Raw genomic sequence first — 14,191 nt, 5'->3', positions numbered from 1 at the left:
CATGCTGTGTAGGGACTGTGGTTATTATAGAATTCTATGTGATGGATGCAGGCCTGTTCATTTTTTAATGGTGATGTCATTGCTTGATCTTCTTGACACCTGTGAACTCTCCTCCTCCTCATCAAACATCAACAATCATGGGCTCAGCATCTGTTGGTGTCCAATGCCTCCCTCACTATTTCCTTCCATCTTTCCCTGTCAAGGGTGGACTGGCTTAGTTTCTGTAGAATAGCTCCACACCAATCTACTGTATCATCTACCCATTCTCTGCAGGAAGTATCAGAGAGGTAGCCGTGGTAGTCTGTGTCTTCGAGAATAAGAAGTCCTGTGGCATCTTATAGACAAACAGATACTTTGGAGCATAAACTTTTGTGGGTAAAGACCCGCTTCGTCAGATCTGACGAAGTGGATCTTTATCCACGAGAGCTTATGCTCCAAAATATCTGTTAGTCTATAAGATGCCACAGGACTTCTTGTTATTCCAGTCTTTGTGGGTCATTCGAACCATCCATTATGCCAAATACCAGGATCTTGACTTTTCATTTATTGTTCATTCTGCAGATATGCCCAAATATCTGTAACTTCTCTTGTATAACCTTCTGCAGTAGCTTCTCTTTCAGCTGCATCTTGCTATATAATTTCTCATTGGTGACCTTCTGCACCCATCCTATTCTCAGGATCTTTCTATAACAACTCCTCTCAATAGCCAATATCCTTCTCTTTGAATTTTTCATGATCACCCATGCCCCACATCCATACAACATGCTGCTGAATATACACATCTCCAAGACACTCAGCTTTGTTCCTAAGCTAACTGCTTTGCTTTTCCAGAGCTTATCCTTTGCCTTCAAGCTAGCTCTTGCTTTCATTGTTCTAGTAGGTATTTCCTTCTCACAATCTAGATCATATGTCATGTTGCTCCCCAGATACATGAACTTCTCTATGTCCTCTGGTTCAGTCCCTTCTATGCTGATCTTCCTTCCGATTTCCTTTTCTCCAAATACCATTGCTCTTGTTTCACTGATGTTCCAAATCAGTCTGTACTACTTCCCTTCCTCGTTTAGCACCTGCACGGTTCTCGCTAGCTTCTCTTCATCTTCCTCAATGATAACTATATCATGTGTGAGCCTCAAGTTGTTAATTCTCATCCTGTGCACCAATATCCCTTCTATCCCTTCCTTGATCTTGTCCAGCGCGCTCTCTAGAAGCGTGATGTTATCATATCTCCTTGTCTTGTATCTCTACTCATTGTAAACCAACTTCCCAACTCCCCTCACATTCTCACCGCTTCCTCTGCATTGTCATTGATATCCTTCAAAAATTGTATCAGTCTGCTATCCACTCTGTATGACTCCAAGACTGCCTAAGTTGCTTTCCGAGCTACACTGTCAAATGCCTTCTGAAAGTCAATAAAGCAATTGTAGATGTTCTTGTTCTTTTGTCGAGCTTTCTCCATCAATCTGAGTGCCAATATCTTCCGTATGGTACTTCTGTCTTTCCTGAATACCCCTTGTTCATCTGCTAGATGTTTTTCTATCTGCAGTCTCAGTCTCTCCATCAGTGTCATCATCAGCACCTTGCCTAATGGCTATTCAAGGGGTGCAGAATAAGTCCTTTCAACAACATTTGAAGGAACCTGCTCACTATGAGCATCTGGGCTTCATTGTACACAGATTTCAAGTGTCATCAGATGCTACAATGCAATTTTCCATTCTGTGGCACTCAGAAAAGCTAATGTAGTTGCTAAATTTTGTCTTCATTCATAAAGTAGCAAACAAGATGGGAAAATTCAGTAATGTTTTCACCTCTTCTTAAGATTACCTGTCAAAATGACAAGAGCACAATATTAGTTCTGTTTCCTTCTGCTTCATCACCACGATTAAAGCCCTGAGTGGAAAAAAACTTTTATCCACATCTGTATCTGCAAAAATGAACTGGGGATATTCACATCCACAGGCATGGTGGGGATACTCGTGGATATGAAATGAATTTGCAGGGCTCTAACCATGATGAAATCAAAAGTATCCTGCTCACACTATCAGTAGAGTTATAGTTCTAACTTAATTCAGTCTATGAAAGAGCAGAATTGGTTCCAGTGTTAAAATGGCTTGGAAATTTGGAACTGGGCAAGCTCTGGAATCAGAGTCTGCAAACTTCTTACGTTGCAGAGGCAGTCTTGATTTACAGTCTCTGAAAAAAATCAAAGAAACAGTATCTAATAACAGCATGCAGTGGTGGACAAGAAGGGGTACTCAGAGATCAGAATGCATAAGGACTTTGAACTCTGAGCATGTCAGGGAACTCAGGGGGTGAGTGGAAAATGCTGCATATATGCTTCCTGAACCATGATGTGGAGTAACATGTTTACTGTAAGGAACTGTAGCCCAGTTTCAGGGATGACCTCTGTCTGCTTTCATAGAACCCATGGAGAATTACTATTTACAGCCTGAATCCATATTGCCTCTCAGCTACAAACTAGTTTGAGAAGCATAAAAGAAAACAACCACTAGATATGACCGTGCCACCTCTTATCAAATCACACCCTCTTCCCCTTTTCCATATCATAGCACTTTCCCCTGGAAATCAGAGCACCCAGATTACAGGGTTAAAACAATACAATAAAATAGTCCAACTACCTTCACAAGATCAGCTCGTCTACAGCAAACTGATTCTGGGATCCAGCTGTTGAAGGTGCTCAAGAACGCCATAAGGTATAGTAGGATTCCACATCCTAAGAGACAGTGAGTTGAAAAGGAAAACAAAAGATTAGCAGATTTTTTTTTTAATTTGCAAACTTCCAGACCTATTTCTCTGCCACAACTGCCTTTAATTTAAAGTTGTTACATTTTTCCCTCCTTTTATTTTAAGGACCGCAAACGTAGGATATGTCTATACCAGACATAGCAGTTGACTGCTGATACACAATTTTAGCTACGCGAATTGTGTAGCTAAAATTGACTCATCAGAGGTCGATTGCTATAGCTGTCTACATGGAAGAAGTTAGATGGGAATGTTTCTCCTGTTGACCTTCCTTAATCCTCACCACTCATGAGGAGTTCTGCGATCAGCTTTGACCCTGGAAAGTGCCATTTCATGCATGCATGAAACAAAACCATGGAAGATTGACCCTGAGTGGGTTGATCTTCTGTGGTAGTGTGGCTGTAGGCCTATATTGTTTTCTGTGGAAGAGAGGAAGGGAAAACCATGCACTAAGGGAGCCCTCTATGGTTACATTCTTTAGGAGCAGTATTTAGTTCCCACCAAAAACCCTGACCATGCGTGTTTGTCAGAACCGACAGCTCTGTTGCCTTAAAGCATTGGTCAGTGACCAAAAGGTGTTGCCCATCTGCCTGCCTCTCAGAAGTGGCAGCCTCACATGCCACAAATGTTGATGTAATGTGAAGTATTAGCAAAGCAAAGTCATCTAGAACATAGTGCAATGGGCAAACCACAATTGGCTTACTCCCTAATTCTGCCTCTTAGTTAGCAGCTGTCCCCCACCATGGTTAGAGGAGAGGTACGGGTTACAGTCAGTGAGAAGCAGAAAACAGTGTGTAAAGAAGGGGAAAGAAAGAGGCTGGAGTACATCTGAAAAACTGTCTGCATCCTAGACAAATTGCGAGATTGGGCCAAAAGAATTCTGATGAGGTTCAACAACGACAAGTGTAGGAAGAATCCCAAGCATTGTTACAGACCAACTGGCTAAGTAGCAGTGCAGCGGAAAACAACCCACGGATTACAGTGAGTGAGAAGGTGGATATGAGCGAAGAGTGTGCCCTTGTAGCCAAGAAAGCTAATGGCATATAGGAGTGCAATATGAGGAACATTTCCTGCAGATCTAGGGAAGTTATTACTTCCCTCTATTCAGCACTGGTGAGGCCACATCTGGAGTATTGTATCCAGTTTTGGGCCCCCAATATAGAAATGATGTCGATACATTGGAGAGGGTCCTGCGGAGGGCAACCAAAATGACTAGGGGTCTGGAGCACATCATCTATGAAGAGAGGCTGAGGGATCTGGGCTTATGTAGTTTGCAGAAGAGAAGAGTAAGGGGTGATTTGATAGCAGCCTTCCACTTCCTGAAAGGGAGTTCTAAAGAGGATGGAGAGAGACTGTTCTCAGTGGCGCCAGATGGCAGAACAAGGAGCAATGTCCATTTGTTAGTGCTGTAGCAAAGATCAGGTTAAAATTAGTTGAGTGGCTACAATCCCTGAGGTTTGAGCGGCCCTACTGAATAGCTGAATAAGGTAACGCTCTGGCCCAACCCTTGGCAGTGCCTTTTCAGATGCAGACTTCAATTAGGCATTTCAGCATCAGACTTTTAAAAGGGTTTTTGCTTTGTTTTATTTGCAGCACCTAGATTGGGGCGGCCCAGCAAGCCCTGTAATCCACCCTCTGGCCAGCCCTGCAGCAGAGCACGGTGCTGCTCAAAGCAGCAGGCTGCTCGTTGTGTCTCTCTCTGTGCTGCCCCCACCCCCAGCAAAATCTATCAGTTCCAATTCGGCCAATAGGAGCTGAGAGATTTTGCTGGCGTCAGGGTAATGCACAAAGCCCCCCAACAACAGAGCAGCCAATCAGGAGCGGTCTAGGGTTGCTGGCTGGCAGGCTCAGAAACTTGCCTGAAAGTGCTGCTGACTGGGATCTGCTTATGTAAGCACCTTCCAGCCAGCGCCTGCCTCTGACAGCCGACTCCCTCCTGTTCCCCAACTCCCTCCCACATGCTGCACTCCCTCCTACACCCCTCCCCCAGGCCAGAATCCTCTTCTGCACCCACATCCCCTCTCGGACCCTGCACCCCAAGCCCCCGCCCTAAGCCCTCTGCACCCTCCTCCCCACAACCCCCGCCCAGCTCACAACTCCATCTATGACCCTTCACCCACTCCTACACCCCCTCCCAAGCCAGAGTCCTTTCCTGTACCCACCCCCCAGTCTCCTGCACTGTGCTGCCTTCTGCACCCAACCGCTGGCGTGGCCCTTGACCAGTTACCAAAATCTTGGAGCCTACCCACCTTCAGAAATGATTGCCCACCCCTGTCCTCATCGGGGCTGTGTCAGACTGGCATTAGCATAGTTTTCTTGGGGCCTGAGACCTCAGTGCTCTTTGCCATGTTTTCTAAGCCTGGTATTTGAGTTTTGGAAGTGAGGGGCTTGTGCTCCCGAGTGGAACATAGGTCCAGTCTAGAAGTGAGTATGGAAATGTAAATCCAGGCAGTGCCACAAGAAGGAAAACTAAGCTAAATGCCATAGACTAGTTCCAGTAAAACATTTCATTGGTGATGATTTCACAGGCAGTGTAAGAGGTACACTCCCAGCCCGTTACACTTTATAGCCGCGTCTACACGTGCCAGCTACTTCGAAGTAGCCATGCCAACTTCGAAATAGCGCCCGTCACGGCTACATGTGGCGGGCGCTATTTTGAAGTTGACATCGATGTAAGGCAGCGAGACGTCGAAGTCGCTATCCCCATCAGGAGATGGGAATAGCGCCCTACTTCAACGTTCAACGTCGAAGTAGGGAACGTGTAGCCGTTGTGCGTCCCGCAACGTTGAAATAGCGGGGTCCGCCATGGAGGCCATCAGCTGAGGGGTTGAGAGACGTTCTCTCCAGCCCCTGAGCTCAATGGTCACTGTGTGCAGTGGCCCCTTAAAGGTCCCCGCCCCCTGCCTTCCTGTGCAGGAAGCTGAGAGAGCGTGCAGGCGGCAGCCCAGCCACGTGGCCAGCCTGCACACTCCTCTGCAGCCACACCAACCCCCCACTGCTGCGATGGCCACCCCCCAGCCCCCTAAGCGCCCCCAGGGCACCCCCCCGCCCAAGGGGAGCCAGGGCTCCCAGACCGGCAGCCAGGCTGGGAAGTGGCAGCGGGGCCCCTCATGGACGGAGGCTGAGCTTCGGGACCTGCTGGGGCTCTGGAGTGAGGAGGAGGTGCTCCAGGTAATGGGGAGCAAGAGGCGGAACACGGATGCGTTCGCTTGGCTGGCTGAGGGCCTGGCCGCCCGGGGTCACCCTGCCTGCACTCCGGACCACATCAGGAGTAAGGTGAAGGAGCTGCGGCAGGGTTACGCCCGGGCCCGGGATGCGGCTGGCCGATCTGGGGCCGCCCCCGTCACTTGCCCCTTTTACAGGGAGCTCAGGGCCATCCTGGGCCCCCGGCACACCTACTCCCCTCCGGCCACTCTTGATACCTTGGCCAACGAGCCCCATCAGGCCCCGGAGGCGGAGTCTGCCCCGGAGGTAAGCCCCACACCCCAGGAGCCCCCCCAGGAGCCCACCCCTGGGGCACCGGAGGAGGAGGAGGAGGGGGATCCTCCTCCAATGATGGGGGGCTCCGGATCCACATCCTGTCCCGGAGCTCCAGCAGGGCATCCGCCCACCGGGTGTCCCCCGACCGTGGGAGCGGACCATCAGGTATGTACCCCGCCGGTGCACACCCCCAGGGTTGAGGGGCGGGGGCAACAGACATGACCAGGGCCCTCCATATGCCCAGACGACCTTGGCCCCAAGGACAGCAGTGGCATGTCCCTCAGAAGAGTGCATCAGCCCCTGCCCCCGCAACACGACAGTGCCATGCCCCATCCCTGGGGATGGCGGGAGCGGAACCTAGGGTCCCCCGGGGGGGGGGAGGGGGTGGGACACCCATCATCAGCAGCAGCAGCATCTCCTGGGGACGGGGATGGGGAACCAGCAGCAGAGGGGTGGAGGGACAAGGCCCACGGCTCGGGGGGCCACACTAATGGCTGTCTCCACTCTTCCTCCCCACCGTGTTCCGCAGCTGCACCATCGGCAGGACTGGAGAGTGCCGGCGAGGTGTCAGTGGTCCCGGAGAGCCAACTGGGGCCATCACTTCAGGCCAGCCCCTCGGCGGAGCACCGACCGGCCCCAGGGTGGGGACAACGGCGGACCCAGCACCATCTGAGGACGGCGACGGACCCCCAACTGCTGGCCATCCTCCGTCAGCAGCTGGAGGACTCCGAGCAGCGCCTGCGGGTGGAGGAGCGGCGCCTCCAACTCCAGGAGTGGGTGCTGGCCTGGCGCCAGGAGGCATGGGGGGCCTTTATGCACACATTTGAGCACATCGCAGACTACCTGGCCCCCCCATGCCGCGCCGGCTGCCGCTTTGCCCGCCCTGCCTGCTCCACCCGCCGCTCCACACGCTGCTCCACCCGCCGTCGCACCGCTGTCCGCCACCAAGGGCCCTTCCGCCGAGGGGGACTTGGGGCCAGCTGACACCCGCCGGCCTTATCTCCCGGTCCACCCGGCCCCCAGCCAGACCCGGTGTGGGCTGCGGCCGAGGCGCAGGTCGCGGTCGCCCACCCCCAGCGCTGGATATTAGGGGGTGTGGGGCCCAGGACGTGGCCCCCCCTTTGTATATATCCCCTTCACCTATCTTTTGTAAATAGTTTGTATTAGACCCCTGTTCTGTTATGTTATGATGACACCTGTCCCCCCCCATGTAAATAGTTCTCCCCTTCCTTGTCTTCCCCTTTTTTTCCTTTCATTTTATAATACATATATATATATATATATATAATATTTATTTTGGCTGTACATAGTTATGATATAATAATGAGTTCAACATATATATTCTGGTTTGACGAAAAACATGTCTGTTTTTATTTACAAGAAAAGTGGTGGGGGTGTGCTCTTGGGTACTCTGTGGTGTGTGCGTAGGGGCACGGAGTGTTGTGGAGGATGAGGGGGGTGCAGTTGGGGGGCCTGCCAGCATTCACCCCGCGGCCTCGTTGAACTGGGCCCACAGGGCCTCCCGGACCCGGGTCCCTTCGGGGTCCACCTGGCAACTGGGGGCAGCAGGTGGCTGCACATCGGCCCTGCCGGCCTCCACAGCCCAGCCCTGAAAGAAGGCCTCCCCCTTGCTCTCGACGAGGTTGTGGAGGGCGCTGCACGTGCCCACAATCTGGGGGATGTTGGTGGGGCCCGCATCAAGGCGGGTGAGGAGATACCTCCAGCGCCCCTTGAGGCGGCCAAATGTGCGCTCCACCACCTGGTGCGCGTGGTTCAGGCACATGTTGAAGTGCTCCTGGCTGGCTGACAGGTGTCCTGTGTAAGGGTGCATGAGCCAGGGCCGGAGGGGGTATGCCGCATCTGCGATGATGCAGCAGGGCATGGTGGTGTCCCCCACAGGGATCTCCCGCTGGGGGATGTAGGTCCCCACCTCCAGCCAGCGGCACAGGCCCCAGTTCCGGAATACCTGGGCGTTGTGGGTGCTGCCAGGCCAGCCCACATATATGTCCAGGAAGCGGCCCCGGCTGTCCACCAAGGCCTGGAGGACTACTGAGTGGTAGCCCTTCCTGTTCAGGTAGCGTCCTCCACTGTGCTCCAGGGCGCGGATAGGGATGTGGGCCCCATCCAGAGCCCTGAAGCAACTGGGGAAGCCCAGGGTGGCAAAGCCCGCCATGGCGACATCCGGGTCCCCCAGCCTCACGAGCCTGTGGAGGAGCAGGGTGTTGATGGCGTGGACGACCTGCAGGAGAAGCACATGGGAGAGCACTAGTGAGGGGTGTGCAGGGTGTGTATGGCCCTCCCTTGCCAGGGCTCCCCTCCCCTCCCCTCCTCTGCCAGGGCTCCCCTCCCCTCCCCTCCCGTGCCAGGGCCCCCCTCCCCTCCCCTCCCGTGTCAGGGCTCCCCTCCCATCCCAGGGCTGCCTCCCCCTCCCCCCGTGGGTCCTTTTACCTCCATGAGGACAGCCCCGACGGTGGCCTTGCCGATGCCGAACTGCTGCCCCATGGATCGGTAGCTGTCTGGAGTGGCCAGTTCCAGACAGCGATGCCGACCCGTTTCTCGACGCTGAGGGCATGCGCATGAAGGTGTCCTGGTGCCTCAGTGCAGGGGTGAGCCACTGGCACAGCTCCAGAAATGTCTGTCGGCTCATGTGAAAGTTCTGGAGCCAGTGGTCATCGTCCCACTCTCCGAGCACCAGCCGCTCCCACCAGTCGGTGCTCGTGGGGTAGCTCCACAGCCGGCAGCGTGTGAGGTGGGGGGGGCGGGGTGCTGCAGGGTCTGGGGTTACTTCCTCCTCCCCTGCGGGCAGCTCCTCTTCTGTGGCTAGGATGTGATCAGATGCCTCCTGCATGGCATGGAGCAGGGCGAGCACTGCTCCTACAGGGGCGGCTGGGTGGACCTCTGGCTGCTGCTGCTGCTGCTGCTGCTGCTGGGGGTCCATGACTGCATTGCTCGAGGTGTGCGTGCCAATGTCTCTGCAAACCGCATGCTGTGCAGGCTGAGTGTGTCTGGGAGGGGCCCTTTAAGGGAGCGGCTAGCTGTTGCCCCGGAAGCGCTAGTCCACCCTGTGACCCTGTCTGCAGCTGTTCCTGGCACCCTTATTTCGATGTGTGCTACTTTGGCGTGTAGACGTTCCCTCGCAGCGCCTATTTCGATGTGGTGCTGCCCAATGTCAACGTTGAACGTCGACGGCACCAGCCCTGGAGGACGTGTAGACATTATTCATCGAAATAGGCTATTTCGATGTAGCGTTCACGTGTAGACGTAGCCTATATGAAATCACGACTATCAAAATGGTTTAAGTGACCTGTGCTGTCAGGTCAAATGGCAGCATTTAGCCTGTCAGGCTAATGGCCGTTGGCTTTTCTGAGGTACATTCCTGTGTACGGGCACTTGGGAACAGGTGGTAACTGTGGCATCAGTGCCTCCCCTTGTTTCCTTTTGGTTGGAAGAATCCTAAAGCGCAGAGTGGCTCCTTTAGACAGGAGTGAGGCCACCTATCCCCAGCCCAGCCCAGCCCATGGAGCAGGCCAGGTGCGTTGCTTGGCGCAAGTTGCTCAGGAGGACACTCAGTGCAGGGTGTGTTGTTCCAGCAGGGCTTAGTGCCAGCAGAATGCAGCAACACACATTTCTGGGGAGTTAGTTGCTGCTTTTGGACTAGTGACATTTTTAGTTCCTGTTGCAAAATCTGACAAATCCACTAACCAGCATCATAACAAATCCCAACTTAGTTTATAGTTCTAAGCTACGCGACATAAGCCAGAAACTTACGTCACACTCTCGATGTGGGGGCATCTTCTGAGGCTTTCAGTCAGTTTCTGGGCTCCAGCATCAGTTATCTTGTTACACTGAACACTGAGGGCAAAAACATATTGGTTGGCTAAGAAAACAAAGTGTTCAAAAGAAAACCCAACTTGTCATTTAGCCCTTATTTAAAACAGTCGATTTCCCGAGCCACCAGCCCTTCAGGCCATTCATGTTCTCCACCCCCACAATCTTTTATGCTCCTCTACCACATTTCTCCCATCCCAGACTTTTACTTGGGTAAATTGTCTCCCATCCAAAGTTCGCTTTTGGAGCGTGGAAAGTCTCACTCCTACTCCCACCCCACCATTTCTTTTCCTCTCGGTTTTAGGAACATAGGACTGTGTCAGGGCTGATTACACGGTAACTACACAGTTAATGATCTGAAATTAGGGGCACAGGGACAATTTTTCAGGTGTGGGTGCTGAGGTACACTCCCTCCCTTATGTCTGTTTCATGCCCCTCTGACAGATCCGCGACTGGATCGGTTGGATGCAGGCCCGCCAGCATGTCAGGAACAAAGGGGGCAACTGCCCCTGGGACCCGCGATTCAAAAGGGCCTGGGGCTCCCAGCCACTGCTAGTGTGGCAGCTGCAGCAGCCAGAGCCCCAGACCCTTTAATTGTCTCCAGGGCCTCAGGTGGTGCACTCTGGACAGCCCTGAGGGCTGGCCGCAGGGTGGGCTTGATGCAGTCCGGGCAGCACTGAGGCAGGCTGACCTCAGTCCCTCCCCTTCTGGGAATTGGCCCCTTCACACCTTGCACAGGGGCTGACAATTTTGTTGGCTCTCTGACCAGATGCCATTTGCGGCAACGACATCCAGTCTGGGAGAGCTGGGAGTTAGAGAGGAAGTTCTCCAGGCAGGTAAAGGAGAAGCCAAAACAGGATTCTTAAGTAAGAGGCTGTCTGGATGAGTGTTGTGTTTGGGACTTCTGGCTGTGGCTGTGGTGTTTTTCTGCTCTGTGGTGTGTGGTTGTTAGTTGGTTTTGGTTTTTGCTTTCCATGCCCCTCCCCCCCCGCCCCACAGAGGGTGGACTGGGACTGGCAAATTGGAATTTGTTGGCTTCTAAATAAGGTTGTTATCTAGAAGCCTCTGCTGACTCGTTGAGCCTCAGTAAGGGGAGGGACTTTGAGGCAGTTCAGGGCTTTATAAAGCAGTGTCCAGGCAGGATGGCAGGCATGGATAGTGACAGGTCTGCTGCTGTTACCTGCTCGGGATGTGCCATGTTTGTCTTCCTCCCTGAAGAAAGAAGGGATTTTGTCTGCACTAAGTGCAAGCTGGTCTCCATTTTAGACGAAAAAATTAGAGGACTGGAGGCTCAAGTGTTGACCCTACGCTCAGTCAGGGAGGATGAATATTTCCTTGACAGAAGGGAGAGTTTAATCTTACAAGCAAGGCAGGTGGAAGAACCAGGGAGGGTGGCAAGGGATGAAGCGGAGAACTGGCAGCACGTAACTTCTAGGAGAAAAAGAAGGCTGGTACATGAGTCCCCCATTGATATAGAGATAAGTAATCGCTTTCAGGCACTCTCCCCTGGTTCTGTGGTGGTGAATGCTTTGGAAGGAGCCTCACAGGAAGAAAATTGCAAGAGAACTGCTTCTACTGCAGGACAGAGGATGTGTGTGACCACCACCCTCAGAAGAAAAAGATGGATGGTGGTAGGGGACTCCCTTCTAAGAGGTACTCAACCATCCATCTGCCGACCGGACCTACAGTCTCATAAGGTGTGCTGTTTACTGAGAGCTTGAATTCAGGATGTGACTGAGAGCCTTACAAAACTGCTCAAGCCTTCGGAATACTACCCCTTCCTACTTCTGCATGTGGGAACTAATGATACGGCTAAGAATGACCTTGAGTGGGTTACTGCGGATTATGTGGCTCTGGGAAGAAGGGTCAAAGAATTTGGAGCGCAAGTGGTGTTCTCATCCATCTTTCCTGTCGAAGGGAAAGGTCTAGATATGGACCGTCGAATTGAGGAAGTAAATGCATGGTTACGCAGGTGGTGTCGGAGAGAGGGTTTTGGATTCTTTGCACATGGGATGCTGTTCCAGGCATAAGGATTACTGGGAAGAGATGGGGTCCACCTAAGCAAGAGAGGAAGGAGCATTTTCGCAAGTAGGCTTGCAAACTTAGTGAGGAGAGCTTTAAACTAGGTTCACTGGGGGAAGCTGACCAAAACCCTGTGGGTAGAAAGCAACTTGGATGCCGGGAAGAAATGCAAATAGGAATGTACAACAAAAGTGGACCCTTGGCTCAAGTAGTGAGGGCAGGGAGATCAACTGTTTATCTAAGGTGTTTGTACACCAATGCCAGAAGCCTGGGAAACAAGCAGGAGGAATTAGAAGCCCTGGCTCAGTCCAAGAGCTATGACTTGATTAGAATAACAGAGACTTGGTGGGATGACTCGCTGCCATGAAAGGGTATAAATTGTTCAGGAAGAACAGGCAAGGGAGAAAAGGAGGAAGAGTTGCACTGTATGTAAGAGAGCACTATGATTTCTTGGAACTTCAGTATATAGAGGGAGAAAAGCCTATTGAGAATCTATGGCTCAAGCTTAGTGGTGTAGGCAGCACTGGAGATGTGGTGGTTGGTGTCTGCTACAGGCTGCCAAATCAGGATGATGAGGTAGATGAGGCTTTTTTGGACAACTGAGAGAAGTTTCCAGAGCGGGGGGTCTCGTTATCATGGGGGACTTTAATTACCCTGACATCTGTTGGGAGACCAATACTGCGGTACACAAGCAGTCTAGGAAATTTCTGGAGAATGCTGGGGATCACTTCTTGGTACAAGTGCTGAAGGACCCGACCAGAGGTCATGCGCGGCTCGACCTGCTGCTTACAAGAAGGGAGGAACTAATAGGGAAGGTAGAGGTGGGGGACAACCTGGCAAGCAGTGATCACGAGATGGTAGACTTCAGGATTCTGACCAAAGGAAGGAAAGAGAGCAGCAAATTACACACCTTGGACTTCAGAAAAGCAGACTTTGACTCCTTCAGGAACCTGATGGGCAGAATCCCCTGGGATGCTACCATGAAGGGAAAAAGAGTCCACGAAAACTGGCACTATTTTAAGGAAGCCCTATTGAAGGCGCAGAAAGAAACTGTTCTGATGTGCAGCAAGAGAAGTAAATATGGAAGGAGACAAGACTGGCTTAAGGGGGAAATCCTTGGAAAACTTAGGCACAAATAGGGAGCTTCCAAAAAGTGGAAACTGGGACAGATATCTTGGGAGGGGTATAAATGTATAGCTCAAGAATATCAGGAAGGTGAAAGCGCAACCTGAATTGCAACTCACGAGGAATGTGAAGGATAACAAGAAAAGTTTCTACAGGCGTGTTACCAAGAAGAAGGTGATCAGAGAGGGCGTGGGGCCCCTACTGGATGAAGGAGGTAACCCAGTGACAGATGATGTAGTGAAAGCTGAAGTACTTAATGCTTTCTTTGCCTCTGTCTTCACGGACAAAGACAGCTCCCGGACTAATGCAATAAGTGATGCATTGTGGGATGAAGGAAGACAGCCTTTGGTGGGGAAAGAACAGGTTAGGAGCTATCTAAAAAGCTAAATGTACATAAATAGATGGGCCGGGACCTAATTCATCCAAGGGTTCTGAGGGAGTTGGCGTATGTTGTTGACGAGCCCTTGGCCATTATCTTTGAAAAGTCATGGAGATCGGGAGAGATCCCGGATGACTGGAAAAAGGAAATGTAGTGCCCATCTTTAAAAATGGGAAGAAGGATGATCCAGGGAACTATAGGCCAGTCAGTCTTACACCAGTCCCTGGAAAAATCATGGAAGGGCTCCTCAAGGAAGTCATTTTGAGGCACTTGGAGGAGGGGAGAGTGATCAGGAATAATCAGCATGGATTCATGAAGGGCAAGTCATGACTGACCAATCTGATTAGTTTCTACAATGAGATAACTGGCTCTGTGGATAGGGGAAAATCAATGGATGTGATTTATCTTGACTTCAGCAAAGCTTTTGATACGGTCTCCCACAATATTCTTGTCAGCAAGTTAAAGGAATGTGGATTGGATAAATGGACGGTAAGATGGATAGAAAGCTGGCTAGAAGGTCGGGCGCAGAGGGTAGTGATCGACGGCTCAATGTCGGGATAGCGGTCGGTTTCTAGTGGAGTGCCCCAAGGTTCAGTT

At 51.7% G+C, this 14,191-nt stretch overlaps 1 protein-coding gene across 1 annotated transcript in view; it reads right to left on the bottom strand.

The window, feature by feature from the left end:
* Positions 1-515: 515 nt before the first annotated feature.
* Positions 516-14,191, bottom strand: part of CIITA (class II major histocompatibility complex transactivator) — a 100,305-nt gene continuing 86,629 nt past the window's right edge. The window contains exons 20-22 of the mRNA XM_075010655.1: positions 10,009-10,092; positions 2,637-2,731; positions 516-1,821 (exon numbers count right to left, since the gene is read on the bottom strand). Of these exons, the coding sequence (XP_074866756.1) occupies positions 2,656-2,731; positions 10,009-10,092 (160 nt within the window). The 3' untranslated portion in view covers positions 516-1,821; positions 2,637-2,655. The remainder of the gene's footprint in view (positions 1,822-2,636; positions 2,732-10,008; positions 10,093-14,191) is intronic.

Source organism: Carettochelys insculpta, chromosome 16 (assembly GCF_033958435.1).
Source record: "Carettochelys insculpta isolate YL-2023 chromosome 16, ASM3395843v1, whole genome shotgun sequence".
In the NCBI taxonomy this organism is placed as follows: domain Eukaryota; kingdom Metazoa; phylum Chordata; order Testudines; family Carettochelyidae; genus Carettochelys; species Carettochelys insculpta.
Note: the sequence above shows the minus strand (reverse complement) of the source record. Positions and strands in the feature narration are given on the sequence as shown.